General features: G+C 42.6%; 1 protein-coding gene across 1 annotated transcript in view; it reads left to right on the forward strand.

Moving 5' to 3' along the window:
• LOC5569440 (chaoptin) overlaps positions 1-14,911 on the forward strand; it is a 156,443-nt gene that overhangs the window by 63,219 nt on the left and 78,313 nt on the right. Inside the window, exon 2 of the mRNA XM_001658478.3 lies at positions 12,493-12,603. Coding sequence (XP_001658528.3) covers positions 12,493-12,603 — 111 coding nt within the window. The remainder of the gene's footprint in view (positions 1-12,492; positions 12,604-14,911) is intronic.

Here is a 14,911-nt window from a genome sequence, read left to right on the forward strand (position 1 = left end):
ATGAAGCCCCTAACATTTTTTCACCGTGTACATTGCTTAAAATTTGCCTGAAGTCAGCTCTGAAAATGATAAGCCGTTTCATTCAGTTACTTATGACGTTTTTGTACCAGTGTGAAATTGACTCAAGTAGTAATTTGTTTTGATTCGTAGTTAAGTCACTCTCTCTCCATACAACAGAGCGGCAAAAGTTGAAAATGTTACATACGCATAATTTAAAGGTTAAAAAGGTATAGAAGAAAAAAAATATTAAATCTTGACACAAGCATACTCTGTATCACGCTAAAATGAAATTTAAACTAAACTATATCGAATACAATTTATTTTTTCCCAATTCATTAGATGGAGTACACAAAGCTCGCAACCGTCTCTATGGTGATATAGTGTAATCCACAAAAAATGCACCTGCTCACTCTCATTTTCTCGGCCAACCGTTAAGTCGGAAAAGAAACCGAACCGGAGCGGGTGAGTTATCGATATTTCACATCGTTCGAAAATTTATTGTTTTACATCTGAATACTTCTGATACGGGCGCAGACTAGGGCGGATTCTAGCTTCGCACAAGCATGCCCGAATGTGTCCTTCCAAAACTAGAATTCAGTAATTCATTCTGATTTTAGAGGGAACAAGGGCTGCGTTGTTGGTAGAATTGTCTCTCACGAGTGGTTCTCAAACGTTGTGCAGTAACTACTGTTTATAATAATTCGTTGTATAAAACTCAAAACTATTTACCAGTAAGTGAATTCCAGCGTAAAATTTGAAGAGAAGAAAATTTCTTTCATTGCTAACTTGCAATTTTTTTGCCTGGATCCAAGCAACTTTCATTCATTTTGCAACCAAGTACCGTTTTGATACATATTACGGACACTTAAGGCCTCAGTGGAGTATAATCCAGCTTAGACCATACAAAATAAATCATTCTGTATGTTTTTTTTAGCGTTATCAAGCGTCGGAAGCCCTTAACTTTCGGATGGTGGGTACAGAATACGCTTCCGCAACTTGAATAATTTTAAATAAATCAAAACGTGTGGCCTTTTCATGATTCTTATTCCGGACGCTTCCTCACTTTTGCCTCATATTCCGGACGCTTTGATTCGAATTACGGACAGTTCATGATAATCATTAATGGAACAGTCAAATCATCAATTGAAATCGTTCTTCCACTTAAGAGACGTCTAAGGTAGTTGGGTATTATAAATTTGCAATGATGTTAATGGAAAAAAACCTAAAAAAACGAGCCTCAAATATGAGAACTTTTGGACGGCGAAAATTGAAACATTTCGTGTGAAATGTTTCCCATACAAAGGAGAGTGTCCGGAATTTGACGCTGTCCGTAATATGAATCAAAACGGTAGCCGACAAATGAAAAGTGATCATTATGTTGATTTTGTTTCGAACTAATGTCGAACTCTTTCAACCAAACAATTACGTTCACGACCCATTGGAAAACACTGCCCTATCGATCCCACGCAAACGACCCAAACGTTATCCGTACCTACCGGTCAGTTCCGACAGATGCCTATAATGGGTCGTACCTATACCAACAAACAATACCGACGAGTTTGGCTTCGGTCTTCGACCGGGTGATGAAGGTAGACACCCGAAAAAATAAAAATGCAAGACCTCTTCTGGTGTTTTATCACCCCTTTCTATTGTGTTGCCGCCGTGACGGGTTCTGGGAGCCCTGGACGATCTGTGTGGCAACGAACCATTCCATGTACCTAGCAACTCTTGTTTTGTTTGTTTTGGATAGAAATTTAAATTACTGCTGCACAGTTCAGTAGTTCTCCGGTTGGTCGGGGCGGTTGTTGCCTTCGTTCCCACTGCTGGACACTTTGTTGGGTTAGAAGAGATGGTCGTTTCGTTGTTTTACTGGCCGGGAGAAGGTACCCGGTTGTTGTCGTTGTCCGTTACCGAACTCAGAAGGGACCTGAAGTTTTCCGAATTGGGACTGAATTTGTCACACATTACGGCACAATGAATATTCATGCAAGGAGCAAGCTGTGTGGATGCAGCCGGAAGTTGTTATAATGAAATCGGTTCGAGTGCCGAAGACACTGCAAGCAGTTGTTCACTACATGCCTGTCTGTTTGCCAAAGAAGATTTAATTCCGTACGTGTTCTACTCAATGTTCACAGTACAGTCAAAAGATTTCGTTGAATGTGATGCATTTTGTGATTTCATTAAATTTACAATAAATTTTGTCTTACGCTACACGCAGTCGGTATTTAGTTTATGTCTATTTAAAGTTTCTTTATGGGTAAGTTCATTCTATTTTTAACACTCATCTTATATCCATTACTCCATGTCTAATTTTACTTGTTTTTTTTTTCATTCGGTGTGAGTTAACTTGTAGTTCATTATTTTGCCCCTCAATATGATACTAAATTGAACGTACCTAACTGACGAATTGTTGAAATTTGAAATTGACAGGCTACTGTCTTTTATTTTTATATTTGGCGAATGCTCATAATCTTATAATTAACGGTTACGAACATAAGTGCAGAGGTACACACATGGTCGCCAATATTCCATCTCACCTTTTCCTCACTTTTTCTTTACGATACGTTCATCCCTCCTTCATTGTAGGTGAAGAACTTCCTGTAACCTACTCGCTTCATATATGGATTTCTTCATAATTGAAAGCATTCTAAAGAATTTCCCATAATTCATCAATTCTTGTTGGTGCGAAATCAAATTACTTCTTCCTCACGCAGCGTATTTTTGTTTGATGATCGTTTCTCTGTCGATTCCTGAACCACTTCTCAGACAATTTTTTCATTTTCTTTGCTCTGTATGTGTTTGGAAATAAACAGAAAACCACGACTTCATATGATGTTATTTATACAATTTCGAAGCAAAATATTTCAAAATGTTTTGATGTGTAAGACACTGTGCAATAGGCTGTATCGATTTTCGCAATTTTTCTATATAAAAGAACCACATTATCACAAATGGTAGCAAATGGGCCCAAACAAAATCATGCAAAATTGAATTATTCTAAAAAATCGTAGAGCTACACGGCAAGCGACTTGAAATAGTATGGATATATGATGGGAAAACGGACACTTCCAAAATTTAATATTATTTCAAGGACGTACTAAAAATTTCTCCCTAGCTGATAATTTAAAACAAGTAAAGTGAATATTTTGTTAAAACACAACTTTCAAATAGCTCTTTAAATAAATGAGTTCAAAAATTTGGAAGCACCGAAAATTTTATAAGCATAATGTGCCACTTTTCAATCTGGCATCACGGTGCAATTTATGTAGGAATGAGAGAGGCAAAGTCGTCTTCAGCATCACCGCACGCTGGATAGAGGTACTTTATTAGTTTCATTATTTATTTCATTTAGTTGATGTTACATCAATTAATTTGATAAAACCTCGTTAACGATGTTACGCCAATTTACTCGGTCCATGGCTGTGTCTCTCCAACTTCGATTTTGGCCCACGTTCTCCAGATCTTGTTGCATCTGATCAAGCCACTTCGCTCGCTGTGCTCCCAGCCTTCTTGTGCCAACCGGATTCAACTCAAACACCATCTTCGCAGGATTGTTGTCCGGTAGTCTTGCAACATGCCCTGCCCAGCACACCCTTCCGGCTTTCACAACCTTCTGGGTTCACCGTAGAGCCTAGCGAGCTCGTGGTTGATCCTCCGCTGCCACACACCGTTCCTTTGTACTCCGCCATAGATCGTCCTAAGCACCCTTCGTTCGAACACTCCAAGTGCTTGCAGGTCCTCTTCCAGCATGGCCATGCTCCATGTCCATAGAGGATCACCGGTCTTATAAGCGTTTTGTACATGGTACATTTGGTGCGGGGGTGAATCTTTCTCGACCGCAGCTTCTTCTGGAGACCATAGTAGGCGCGACTTCCACTGATGATGCGTCTCCGTATTTCACGACTAACGTTGTTATCAGCCGTTAATAAGGATCCGAGGTAGACGAACTCATCAACCACCTCAAAAGTATCCCCGTCTAACGCAAGACTGCTTCCCAGACGGGCTCTGTCGCACTCGGTTCCGCCTATCAGCATGTACTTTGTTTTTGACGCATTCACCACCACTTTTGTCGCTTCACGTTTCAGGTGGGTGTACAGGTCTGCCACCGTTCCAAATGTTCTGCAGACAATATCCATATCATTCGCGAAGCAAACAAATTGGCTGGATCTTGTGAAGATCGTACCTCGGTTATTGATCCCGGCTCTCCGCATGACACCTTCTAGCGCAATATTGAACAGCAGGTACGAAAGTCCATCACCCTGTCGAGGTCCTGGATCTGGAATGTTCGCTCGAAACCTTCACGCTATTCTGCACACCGTCCATCGTTGCACGTATTAGTCTTATGAGCTTCCCGGGAAAGCTGTACTCGTCCATGTTTTCCATAGCTCTTTACGGACGATAATATCATAAACCACTTTAAAATCGATGAACAGGTGATGCGTTGGGACTTGGTATACACGGCATTTGTGGAGGATTTGCCGTACAGTGAAGATTTGGTTCGTCGTCGAGCGGCCGTTGATGAAACCAGATTGATAACTACCTACTTATTTGCTATTGGTGAAAGACGACGTAAGATAATCTGGGATAGCACTTTGTACGCGGCATTTAGAATAGTGATCGCACGATTGTTTTCATATTACAGTTTGTCACACTTCTTGTAGATGGGGCATATGACCCCTTGCTTCCACTCCTCCGGCAGCTGTTCCGTTTCCCAGATTCTGACAATCAGCCGATGCAGACAGGCGGCCAACCTCTCCGAGCCCATTTTGATAACTTCAGCTCCAATACCATCCTTACCAGCTGCTTGGTTGTTCTTGAGCTGGTTGATGGCATCCTTAAATTGCCTCAATGTGGGTACAGGTTGTTTTCCTGCATCCACTGTGCTGACATAGCCACTTCCTCCGCTGTCGTGACCCTCGTCGCCTGTGTTCTCCGTGCCATTCAGGTGTTCATCGTAGTGCTGCCTCCACCTTTCAATCACCTCACGTCCGTCCATCAAGATGCTTCCGTCCTTATCCCTACACATTTCGGCTCGCGACACAAAGCCTATTCGGGATGCGTTAAGCTTCTCGTAGAACTTTCGGGTTTCTTGTGAACGATGCAGCTGCTCCATTTATTTTCATTTTGCTTCTTTCGGGTGACGCTTTTTGTCCCGGAATAGGCGGATTTGCTGCTTTCGTTTCCTTTTATATCGCTCCTCGTTTTATAGCGTTCCTTGCTGCAGCATTGCAGCCCGCGATGCATCATTCTCCTCCAAAACCTGCCTGCATTCTTCGTCGAACCAATCGTTGCATGTCCTCCTTTCCACGTACCCGACGATGCTCTCGGCTGCGTTGTTGATGGTTGCTTTTATGGTGCTCCAGCAGTCCTCAAGAGGGGCTTCAACAAGCTCGCCCTCTTCCGGTAACGCTACCTCGAGATGCTGCGTGTATGTGGCGGTGACGTTCGGTTGTGCCAGTCGCGCTAGGTTATACCGAGGTGAGCGTCGATACCGTACATTGTTGATGACGGCTAGTTTTGGGTGCAATCACACGATCACTAGATAGTGACCAGAGTCAATGTTAGCGCCACGTTGGTTATATCGGAGAAGTGCCGTCCATCGATCAAAACGTGGTCGATTTTTGATTCTATCTGCTGTTGTGGTTTCCAGGTGTACCAATACGGGTGGCTGTGCTGGAAATAGGTGCTACGAATAGCCATGTTCTTGGAGGCAGTAAAATCTATCAGTCGTAGGCATCCCGTTCTCGTTCGTCAGCCGGTGGGCGCTGAACTTTCCAATCGTTGGTCTGAACTTCTCCTCCTGGCCAACCTGAGCGTTCAAATCACCTTTGATGGTCTTGACGTCGTGGCTTGGGCAGCGGTCGTACTTGCGTTCAAGCTGCGCGTAAAATGTGTTCTTGTCATCATAAGTGCTTCCAGAGTGGGGGCTGTGCACGTTTATGATGCTGAAGTTGAAGAACCGGCCTTTGATCCTCAACTTGCACACTTGATAGGAGCTGCTGGGCAAGAAGCTAAGGACTAGAGATGCGCAAAACGGCTCTTTTTAGTGAACGGATTCGATCCGAGTCATTCACTTTAGTGAATCGGATCTTTTGAATGGTTCAGTATGGCTCGTAAATGAAGAGCAAACAGATCCAACGGTTCATTCCGGTGCTCCTTTGCAATCTTTTGCTTCCTCATTCTTCGTACAGAAACTAACGATTCGGCCGGACATGAACACTATATCCGGCCGATTTCCCCTACCCGAACCGAACGAAAGATGCAGATTTTTGCCGTTCAGGTTGGTACTTTTACTCTTCATCTTTCGTTCGCCTGTAATGTAAGTGGGTGGGGCAAAATTGTCTGTTCATGCTGAGAGTGTTAGGAACACGGAACAGCTGCAAACTGAGCTTGCATGAGTGGCGTGGCGCGCAAAGCAAGGCACATGTCAAGCGTTATAATAAAGCCGAGATGCGAATGAAAGAGACAGAGAGAGAAAAATCAGTTGGTTCTTTTGACGGGTCACTTTTTATCTAATCCGTTCTAATCAGCAGTCGATCGATGAACCTACTCTAGCTAAAAAAGGGTTTTTTGAACGGCTCTGACATCTCTACTAAGGACCACACAAAAGGGTCTATTTTATTCCCGCGAGGATCAATGATACGCCATGCCAATTTTAATTTTTGGTCAGGTGTATTTTTTTCGGATTTACCAATGAAGTAGGCTATGAATCTGGCTTGACAGTTGGAGTGAAAGAAGTTCACATTCATTCATATTTTAGACTTTCTTAAATCAAGATCTGTTATCGCAACTGCTATATTGGCAACGAAGATAAAATTTCTTTTATATTTCGACACGCATGAAGCATTTCAATTTAACATAGAAACGTGCAAAACACGAACATCTGAAAAGTTTGGATGACGACAAGACAAACGTTTAGCCAGACCAATAATTGCGAAAATGAATGCGATTGGTAAGCTCTAAGCAGCATCTAAACCGAGATTTAAGCTGGCAATCGTTATCTACCTTTGGCCAACATAATACTTGTATTTATCTTAGAAGAATAGATGGTAGGAAATAATTCCATATGAGAGAATTTTATTAGAGTTATGGAACTTGAATAAAAGGAATCTTGCGTTCTAGGCCATTCAAGTAGATGCATGAAAGGAAATCAACATGCCAGGCCATGTTTCTGTAAACTCACCAAGATGCGGCAAATTAACATTATGAATGGGAACAGATAGTCAAGTGTACGGAACTTTGATTCTAGGCCACTTGACTGATCAGAGATTTATTTCGAAGCACTGGAAAAGATAAGCATTTTAAAATGCCATACGAATGAATGTAAAAATGAATTAAAATAGGAGATAATTCCTGTATGCAAAATATCAAATCTGCCAAAAATAAAATAATTGTTTTCAATAATTGCTAGACATTATTTTTTTATTCAAAGTTGACGAGGGATGTAGTAGGAGTAGGCTATGAATCTGGCTTGACAGTTGGAATGAAAGAAGTTCACATTCATTCATATTTTGGACTTCATTAAATCAAGATCTGTTATCACAACTGCTACAACCAACCATAGTTTTTTCCCTAAGGTTTATCCAATGGTTCCTTGAAGATTTCTCCTAAGAATTCTTGAAAAATACTCTGCATGGAAAGAAGAAAAAATCATTTAAAAGAGTATTTTAAGAGCTTACCATTGGGACATAAATCGTCTGTTGGCGTAAGATAATAAATAAATAAAGGCCTGTACTCAAAACAAAAAATGCACCATCCGTGTGTAATTTTTTCGTCCGTGGATAGAAATTTATGAAAATCTGGGTATAACTAGATTTGAGTGTATTGTTTACATGTGTAGAATTTCATAACAATCGGTTTAGTGATTATTGAGATGGCATCGAATCAAGAAGAAAATCGCCGATACTTTACGCACCGTCATGGAAAACCCGACTGCGAGCATGAGATGGATCAGAAGACAACTGGGAATCACCCATACAATTATCTCTCGGGTGGTAAAACCTTTAAGGGAGTCCCAGATGACCGAGCGACGTGCTGGCAGTGGAGGAAAATCGAAGGCAGCTAACCCTGTGTAGGCCCGGAAGGTGTTAGATTATTTCAAGCGTAATCCAAACCTTTTGATTCGCGACGCGGCTCTGAAGGCCAAGTGTTCCGCCTGCTTCGTTCAGCAAAACATAAAACGAGCAGGGATTCGTGTATTCAAGGAACCGGCGTGATCAACAAAACACGGTGGCCAAATCCCGCGCAGGGAAGCTGTATCGAGAGTGGTTAACGAAACCGAAATGAGTGGTTATGGATGACGAAACCTACATCAAGACAGACGCAAAGCAGATACCGGGGCTGGAGATCTACGTGGCCAAATCACGGTTTGATGTTCCGGAAGACATAAGGAAGAAAAAAATGAACAAATTCGCCAAAAAATACTTGCTCTGGCAGGCCATATGCTAATGCGCTAAACTGAGTAAACCGTATATTGCAACGGGTGCCATCAACAGCGAAATTTACTGCACCGAGTGCCTCCAGAAGCGTCTGTTGCCCTTCCTGCGGTCTCACGGAGGCGAGACATTATTTTGGCCGGATCTGATATCATGCCATTACGCGTGGTCGACGTTGGATTGGTACAGATACAAGAACGTTGTTTTTTGTAGCAAAAACCGCCAATTTGGGGGAAATTCACAAGAAATTCGTCCGACGGAAAGATTTTGGGCTATAATGAAGGCCAAAGTTCCAAAATTGTCCAAGGTGTTTAAAAACGAGCTGGAATTGAAGAAGCATGGATGAAAGTGACCAAGAAGGTTGGCTCCACCATTGCACAACATGTAATGAGGGTCTTAAGGACATAAAGGAAGAAATCATGGCAGGGAAAATGGCTTCCTCACACATACAAGCACATTTGCTGGCGGTTCACATTTTTTCTCAAAATATTTCACTTACCAGATGCCCGCTTGCAGTGCTGTTAGAAATGTTGATGGTAACGTACAGCATTAAGCCAAATTATTAAGTCGAAATGAAAAAGACTGAAACTGATGCAGGGATGACTGGCAACGGCGTGTTATTAATTGTAATTTTACTATTACCAACAATTAACTGAATATTTTATGTGTACCACTACCTTCAAACAGAAATTTACGGATTCAACGGAGTTTCACCTTAAGGTGAAGATGAATCGAAGCCAAAACTCAAATTTTCAAGAGAACAAATCTGGAGAACCAAACATCCGTTTGAGCTGAAAACTTAATCGATTGGTCATCTCCAGCTAGTGATCATTCGATAAAGTTTTCAGCTCAAACGGATGTCTGGTTCTCCACTTTCATGCTGCTGAAAATTTTAGGTTTGACTTCGATTCGTCTTCACCTTAAGGGAAAGGTGCGGGATTTCAACGAAGGAAAGGAGATTGAATAAAGCAGTTATACCGAAACATAATCCATATGTATTAGTTCATTACCTGAAAGTTTCAATAAAATCCGACTTAAATAAATGTTTGGCGAACACTTTCGTCTGGTGCGTTTTTTTTTTCGAGTATAAGGACTGTTCATTTAAGAAAATGGACACGTGTTTTTTACAGTAAACTGTTTATTTTTGAACAAATTCATGAGTTTACCTAAAATACATGGAAATCAACGTAATTTCGATCAAATTCACATAAATTTGAACATTTATTGAGCATTGCTGGAGAATGCTCTTACTTTTCTTATGATACCTCCCATAAAATTCTGCACAACTTTTTTCGAAAGTTTTCGAACTACTTTTTGAACTGCTGACCACATTTTCTTGAAAAAATTGATGGAGCTTGCTTCTCTTCCATCCTTCTTAAGATGCCGTTTGATTATTGCCCAATATGTTTCAATGAGGCGTAGTTCTGAGCAATTTGATGGATTCGATCATTTTTCTATAAATTCGACTTATTCCTTCTTGAGCATCTCCAAAGTAGTTGAAGCATAGTGAGCCGATGCTAGGTCTGGCAAAAACAATGGAGGCATGGTATGCTTTCAGTAGATGGGCAGAAGCCATTTTTTAATGCATTCAGTTCTGTAATTTTCGCCGTTGATTGAACCCGTCGTGAAATATGTAGTACTTTCATACCGCAGGAGCAAATTGCTTGCCATACCAAATCATTTTTCCCAAATTTTTCTGTTGGGATGTATCGTATCGTGGTGAGGGATAAGTGTGGTATATTGGACTAGTAGGATTGTGGGGCTTGGGGATGCTACAAAAGTCATTAGCCAAATACTTCAGTTTACCGTAGCGTAGCTATAGTATAATTGGTAATGCGTCCGTGTACAGAATGGAAATTGTGGGTTCAAGTCCCGCCGGCTACATAATCTTTTTGCGCAATGTTACCACAATTACACTTAATTTGGCAAACATATCTCTATCTGCCGATATTGAATACCTTTACCCTAAAAAGTAAAAATAGCTGACTGCAAAAGTCAAAAATAAAAAAGAGAAGATGTATCGTACGTCGTCAGGAATATCTGTTTTGGCCACAGCGTTGAAAAAATTCAATTTGGACACTTCGCGATTTAAGCCAAATCTCGGAACGGCAGTTTTTCTGTACACCATTTGTGCAGAAAAAAATTGAGAGTCGCCATGTCAATTCGACCCATCGTTTAGAATTTATAATTTTTTTATGTCAACTTTTGTCTGCTGTCAAAATAAACACTTGAAATCACACTGAAACAAAATTTTATTTGTTTTTATGGAATTTTACACCAAAATGCTAATATTTGGGTGTCCGCTTTCTTTTATGAACAGTCCTTAGGCCTTATTCTACACATCTGAATGTCCGATAGGACTAACGTATGAAGACTTCAAAGTAAACAACGATGTCTACGACATGTATGAGCAGAGGTTAAATTTATCGATTAACAAACTATTCTCTAAATCATCTTTCATCCAGAAATCAAAAACAATAAACTAGGAATCACTAATCAAAACTAATTCATGATCCAGTATAACAAATCTGTAAGTTAAATAAGGCCATTATCTTGTACAAACCTTTAAGGTACAACAATGAATTCAACACAATGACAAAAAGCTGTTAGGGATCATGCACAAATTACGTCACGCTCCAAGGGGGGGAGGGGGTCGAGCCAAGCGTGACAAGCCTTACAACATTTTCGGAGGACTCATACAAAAAGTGTGACAAAGGGGGGGGGGGGGGGGGGGGGGGGTGTCGAAAATGTTGAAATTTAGCGTGACATAATTTGTGTACCATCCCTTATTTCCGTTGCTCCAGGATGAATTCCATATTGCGCTTTCGGATTTGTGCAACGAACACCATTCCCTGGTAGAAATCCTACGTTTGTTCAGTCCAAGGAGGGTGTTTAGGATTTGTTTCCTGTGCTTTTGTTCACCAGTCAGGTGTGTCCACTGGTGTTGACGTTAACCCCCAGCATCATCATTGCAAATCACAGCAAAGCTGGCCAGACCGGAAGGAATTCGAATCGGAAAGCTTTTCTGCTGCCCAGCTCCAAACCACATTCCCTCGTTTCTACCTCTTACCAGCCCAGAAGATGTAAATACCAGATATGTAGGGCACAAGGTCTACCGAAGTGTTCTTTTCGGCACGTCTGCCCTCCGGCACACAGATTTGCCGCAGGAGATAAAATTCAATTACCGGCCGTTCAAATATTTTCCTGTCCTGACTTTTGTGATTTTTGCCGATTGGGAGTGACACGTCTGATGGGTGCCATATTGCGGCAACAGAAATCCCAGCACAAAGCTCAAACGACGCACGCAGGAGCAGCTGAGCTTTTTCTAAAATTTATGTAGACTTTTATCTGGAAAGATCAAATTTCTTTCTAAATTTTTTTCAAAATAATTTAAACGAAATATGACAACTCCTACATGAAGTGTTGTATAGATGACTTATAGATAATTGTCTCAACTTTTGAATAACAATACTGAAAAAAATCTCATTTGTTACCTACACTGAACAAAAAATGATTTTCAAAATTATTTTAAAAAAGCATTTTTTATTTTAATGAAATTTTGTCTCAAGATAGGAAGTTATGTTAACTACCACCCATCCGTACATCGTTAGGTGTTCACTTTTAAGGAAAAACAGTTTTTCTAACAAAAATCTTTGCTTGTCCTACACTTTTTTTCAGCGTGTCATTTTCAAACAAATCTAAACAAGTGAAAGTCACAATCGTCACAGAATTCAATGAAACTTAATAACGAGGTCAATTTTTGTCTAATCAGGTTACTTCAAATTTTCGGGAATTCCGTGTAAAAAGGGGTAATGATGCGTCTGTGCCACATTATATTCGTTATTTGCAGCACTCTCTTAGTTGGGAATGTGCTAAAAACAATATTATCTATACTTTCATATCTCATAACAAACAAACTTCAAACATTTTTGCCATGAAATTAGTCCTGTTACTCCTCTGTGCGCGACCGTACGAAGCGGAAGTGGGACCGGGGGAAACGAAAAGTTTATTCAATTTTTAGTAACATGCTCTATTTGCTTTTCACTTCTCTTTGCAGCTTCATGCAACACTCGCTCGTCTCGCTGGACATCTCCGACAATCAGCTGCAAGGACTGCCGTTGGATTCGCTGAAAAACGTTCATACGCTAAGCCGATTAGTGGCACAAAGGTGAGTGAAGTTTGCGACCACTGACTGGCTGACTGACGACGATGACGACGACTACGACAACGACTGGGTATTTGCTCTATGGCTTAGCCGGCGTGTGGCTTTCGAATAAGTGATACGTGTGGTTCCGTTTGCGGGAACTGCAGAGTGTGTGGTCTGCCTGTGATGAACTCCTATGCGATAACTGGATATTTCTTTTATTTTTCTTTCAACCTAACATTTAACTGTAATTCATCCTGGAATTTTTAGAATACAACGAGCAGGGATTTTGTTGATGTAAATCAGGTGAAACAATTTCATACATATTAGTAAAACTTACAACCGGATGTCGCCAATGCGTACGCGCAGCATCTTGAGGCAGCGTTGCCGGATGAGGGCGAGCTCGATAGGGCCCCTCTTGAGGACTGCTGGAGGACAGTCAAAGCAGCCATTAACGACGCTGCCGAAAGCGTTGTCGGATATGTGGAACGGAGCTCAAGAAACGATTAGTTCGACGAGGAGTGCCAGGAGGTTTTAGAGGAGAAGAACGCAGCGCGGGCTGCAATGCTGCAGCATGGTACGCGGCAAAACGTGGAACGATACAGACTGAAACGGAAACAGCAAACCCGCCTATTCCGGGACAAAAAGCGCCGCCTGGAAGAGGCGGAATGCCAAGAGATGGAGTTGCTGTACCGTTCTCAAGAAACGCGGAAGTTCTATCAGAAGCTCAACACATCCCGCAAAGGCTTCGTGCCGCGAGCTGAGATGTGCCGGGATAAGGATGGGAGCATCTTGACGGACGGACGCGAGGTGATCGAAAGGTGGAAGCAGCACTACGATGAACACCTGAATGGCGCAGAGAACACAGGCACAGAAGGTCAGAACAACGAAGGGGATGGCTACGTCAGCACAGCGGACAGCGGAAATCAACCAGCTCCCACGATGGGGGAAGTTAAGGATGCCATTCAACAGCTCAAGAACAACAAAGCCGCTGGCAAGGATGGTATCGGAGCCGAACTCATCAAGATGGGCCCGGACAGGTTGGCCGCTTGTCTGCATCGGCTGATAGTCAGAATCTGGGAAACGGAACAGCTACCGGAGGAGTGGAAGCAAGGCGTTATATGCCCTATCTACAAAAAGGGCGACAAACTGGAGTGTGAAAATTATCGTGCAATCACCATCCTAAACGCCGCCTATAAAGTGCTATCCCAGATTCTCTTCCGTCGTCTATCACCTATAGCAAACGAGTTCGTGGGAAGTTATCAAGCAGGTTTCATCGACGGCCGCTCGACAACGGACCAGATCTTTTCCGTGCGGCAAATCCTCCAGAAATGCCGTGAGTACCAGGTCCCTACGCACCATTTGTTCATCGATTTCAAGGCGGCATACGATAGTATCGACCGCATAGAGCTATGGAAAATCATGGACGAGAACAGCTTTCCCGGGAAGCTCACAAGATTGATCAGAGCAACGATGGATGGTGTGCAAAACTGCGTGAAGATCTCGGGCGAACACTCCAGTTCGTTCGAGTCTCGGCGGGGACTACGACAGGGCGACGGACTTTCGTGCCTGTTATTCAATATTGCGCTTGAAGGTGTCATGCGGAGAGCCGGACTTAACAGTCGAGGCACGATTTTCACGAGATCCGGACAATTTGTTTGCTTCGCGGACGACATGGATATTATTGGGAGAAAATTTGAAACGGTGGCAGATTTGTTCACCCGCCTGAAACGCGAAGCAACAAGAGTCGGGCTAATGGTGAATGCGTCGAAAACAAAGTACATGCTGGTTGGCGGAACTGAGCGCGACAGGACCCGCCTAGGAAGCAGTGTTACGATAGACGGGGATACCTTCGAGGTGGTGGACGAGTTCGTCTACCTCGGATCCTTGTTGACGGCTGACAACAATGTTAGTCGGGAAATACGAAGGCGCATCATCAGCGGGAGTCGTGCCTACTATGGGCTCCAGAAGAAACTGCGGTCAAGAAAGATTCACCCCCGCACCAAATGCACGATGTACAAAACGCTCATAAGACCGGTAGTCCTCTATGGGCATGAGGCGTGGACTATGCTCGAGGAGGACTTGCAAGCTCTTGGGGTTTTCGAACGCCGAGTGCTAAGGACGATCTTCGGCGGCGTGCAGGAGAACGGCGTGTGGCGGCGAATGATGAACCACGAGCTCGCTCAACTCTACGGCGAACCCAGTATCGTGAAGGTAGCTAAAGCTGGAAGGATACGCTGGGCAGGGCATGTTGCAAGAATGCCGGACAACAACCCTGTAAAGATGGTGTTCGCCACGAATCCGGTCGGAACAAGAAGGCGTGGGGCGCAGC

The sequence above is a fragment of the Aedes aegypti genome, chromosome 2 (assembly GCF_002204515.2).
Source record: "Aedes aegypti strain LVP_AGWG chromosome 2, AaegL5.0 Primary Assembly, whole genome shotgun sequence".
Taxonomy (NCBI): domain Eukaryota; kingdom Metazoa; phylum Arthropoda; class Insecta; order Diptera; family Culicidae; genus Aedes; species Aedes aegypti.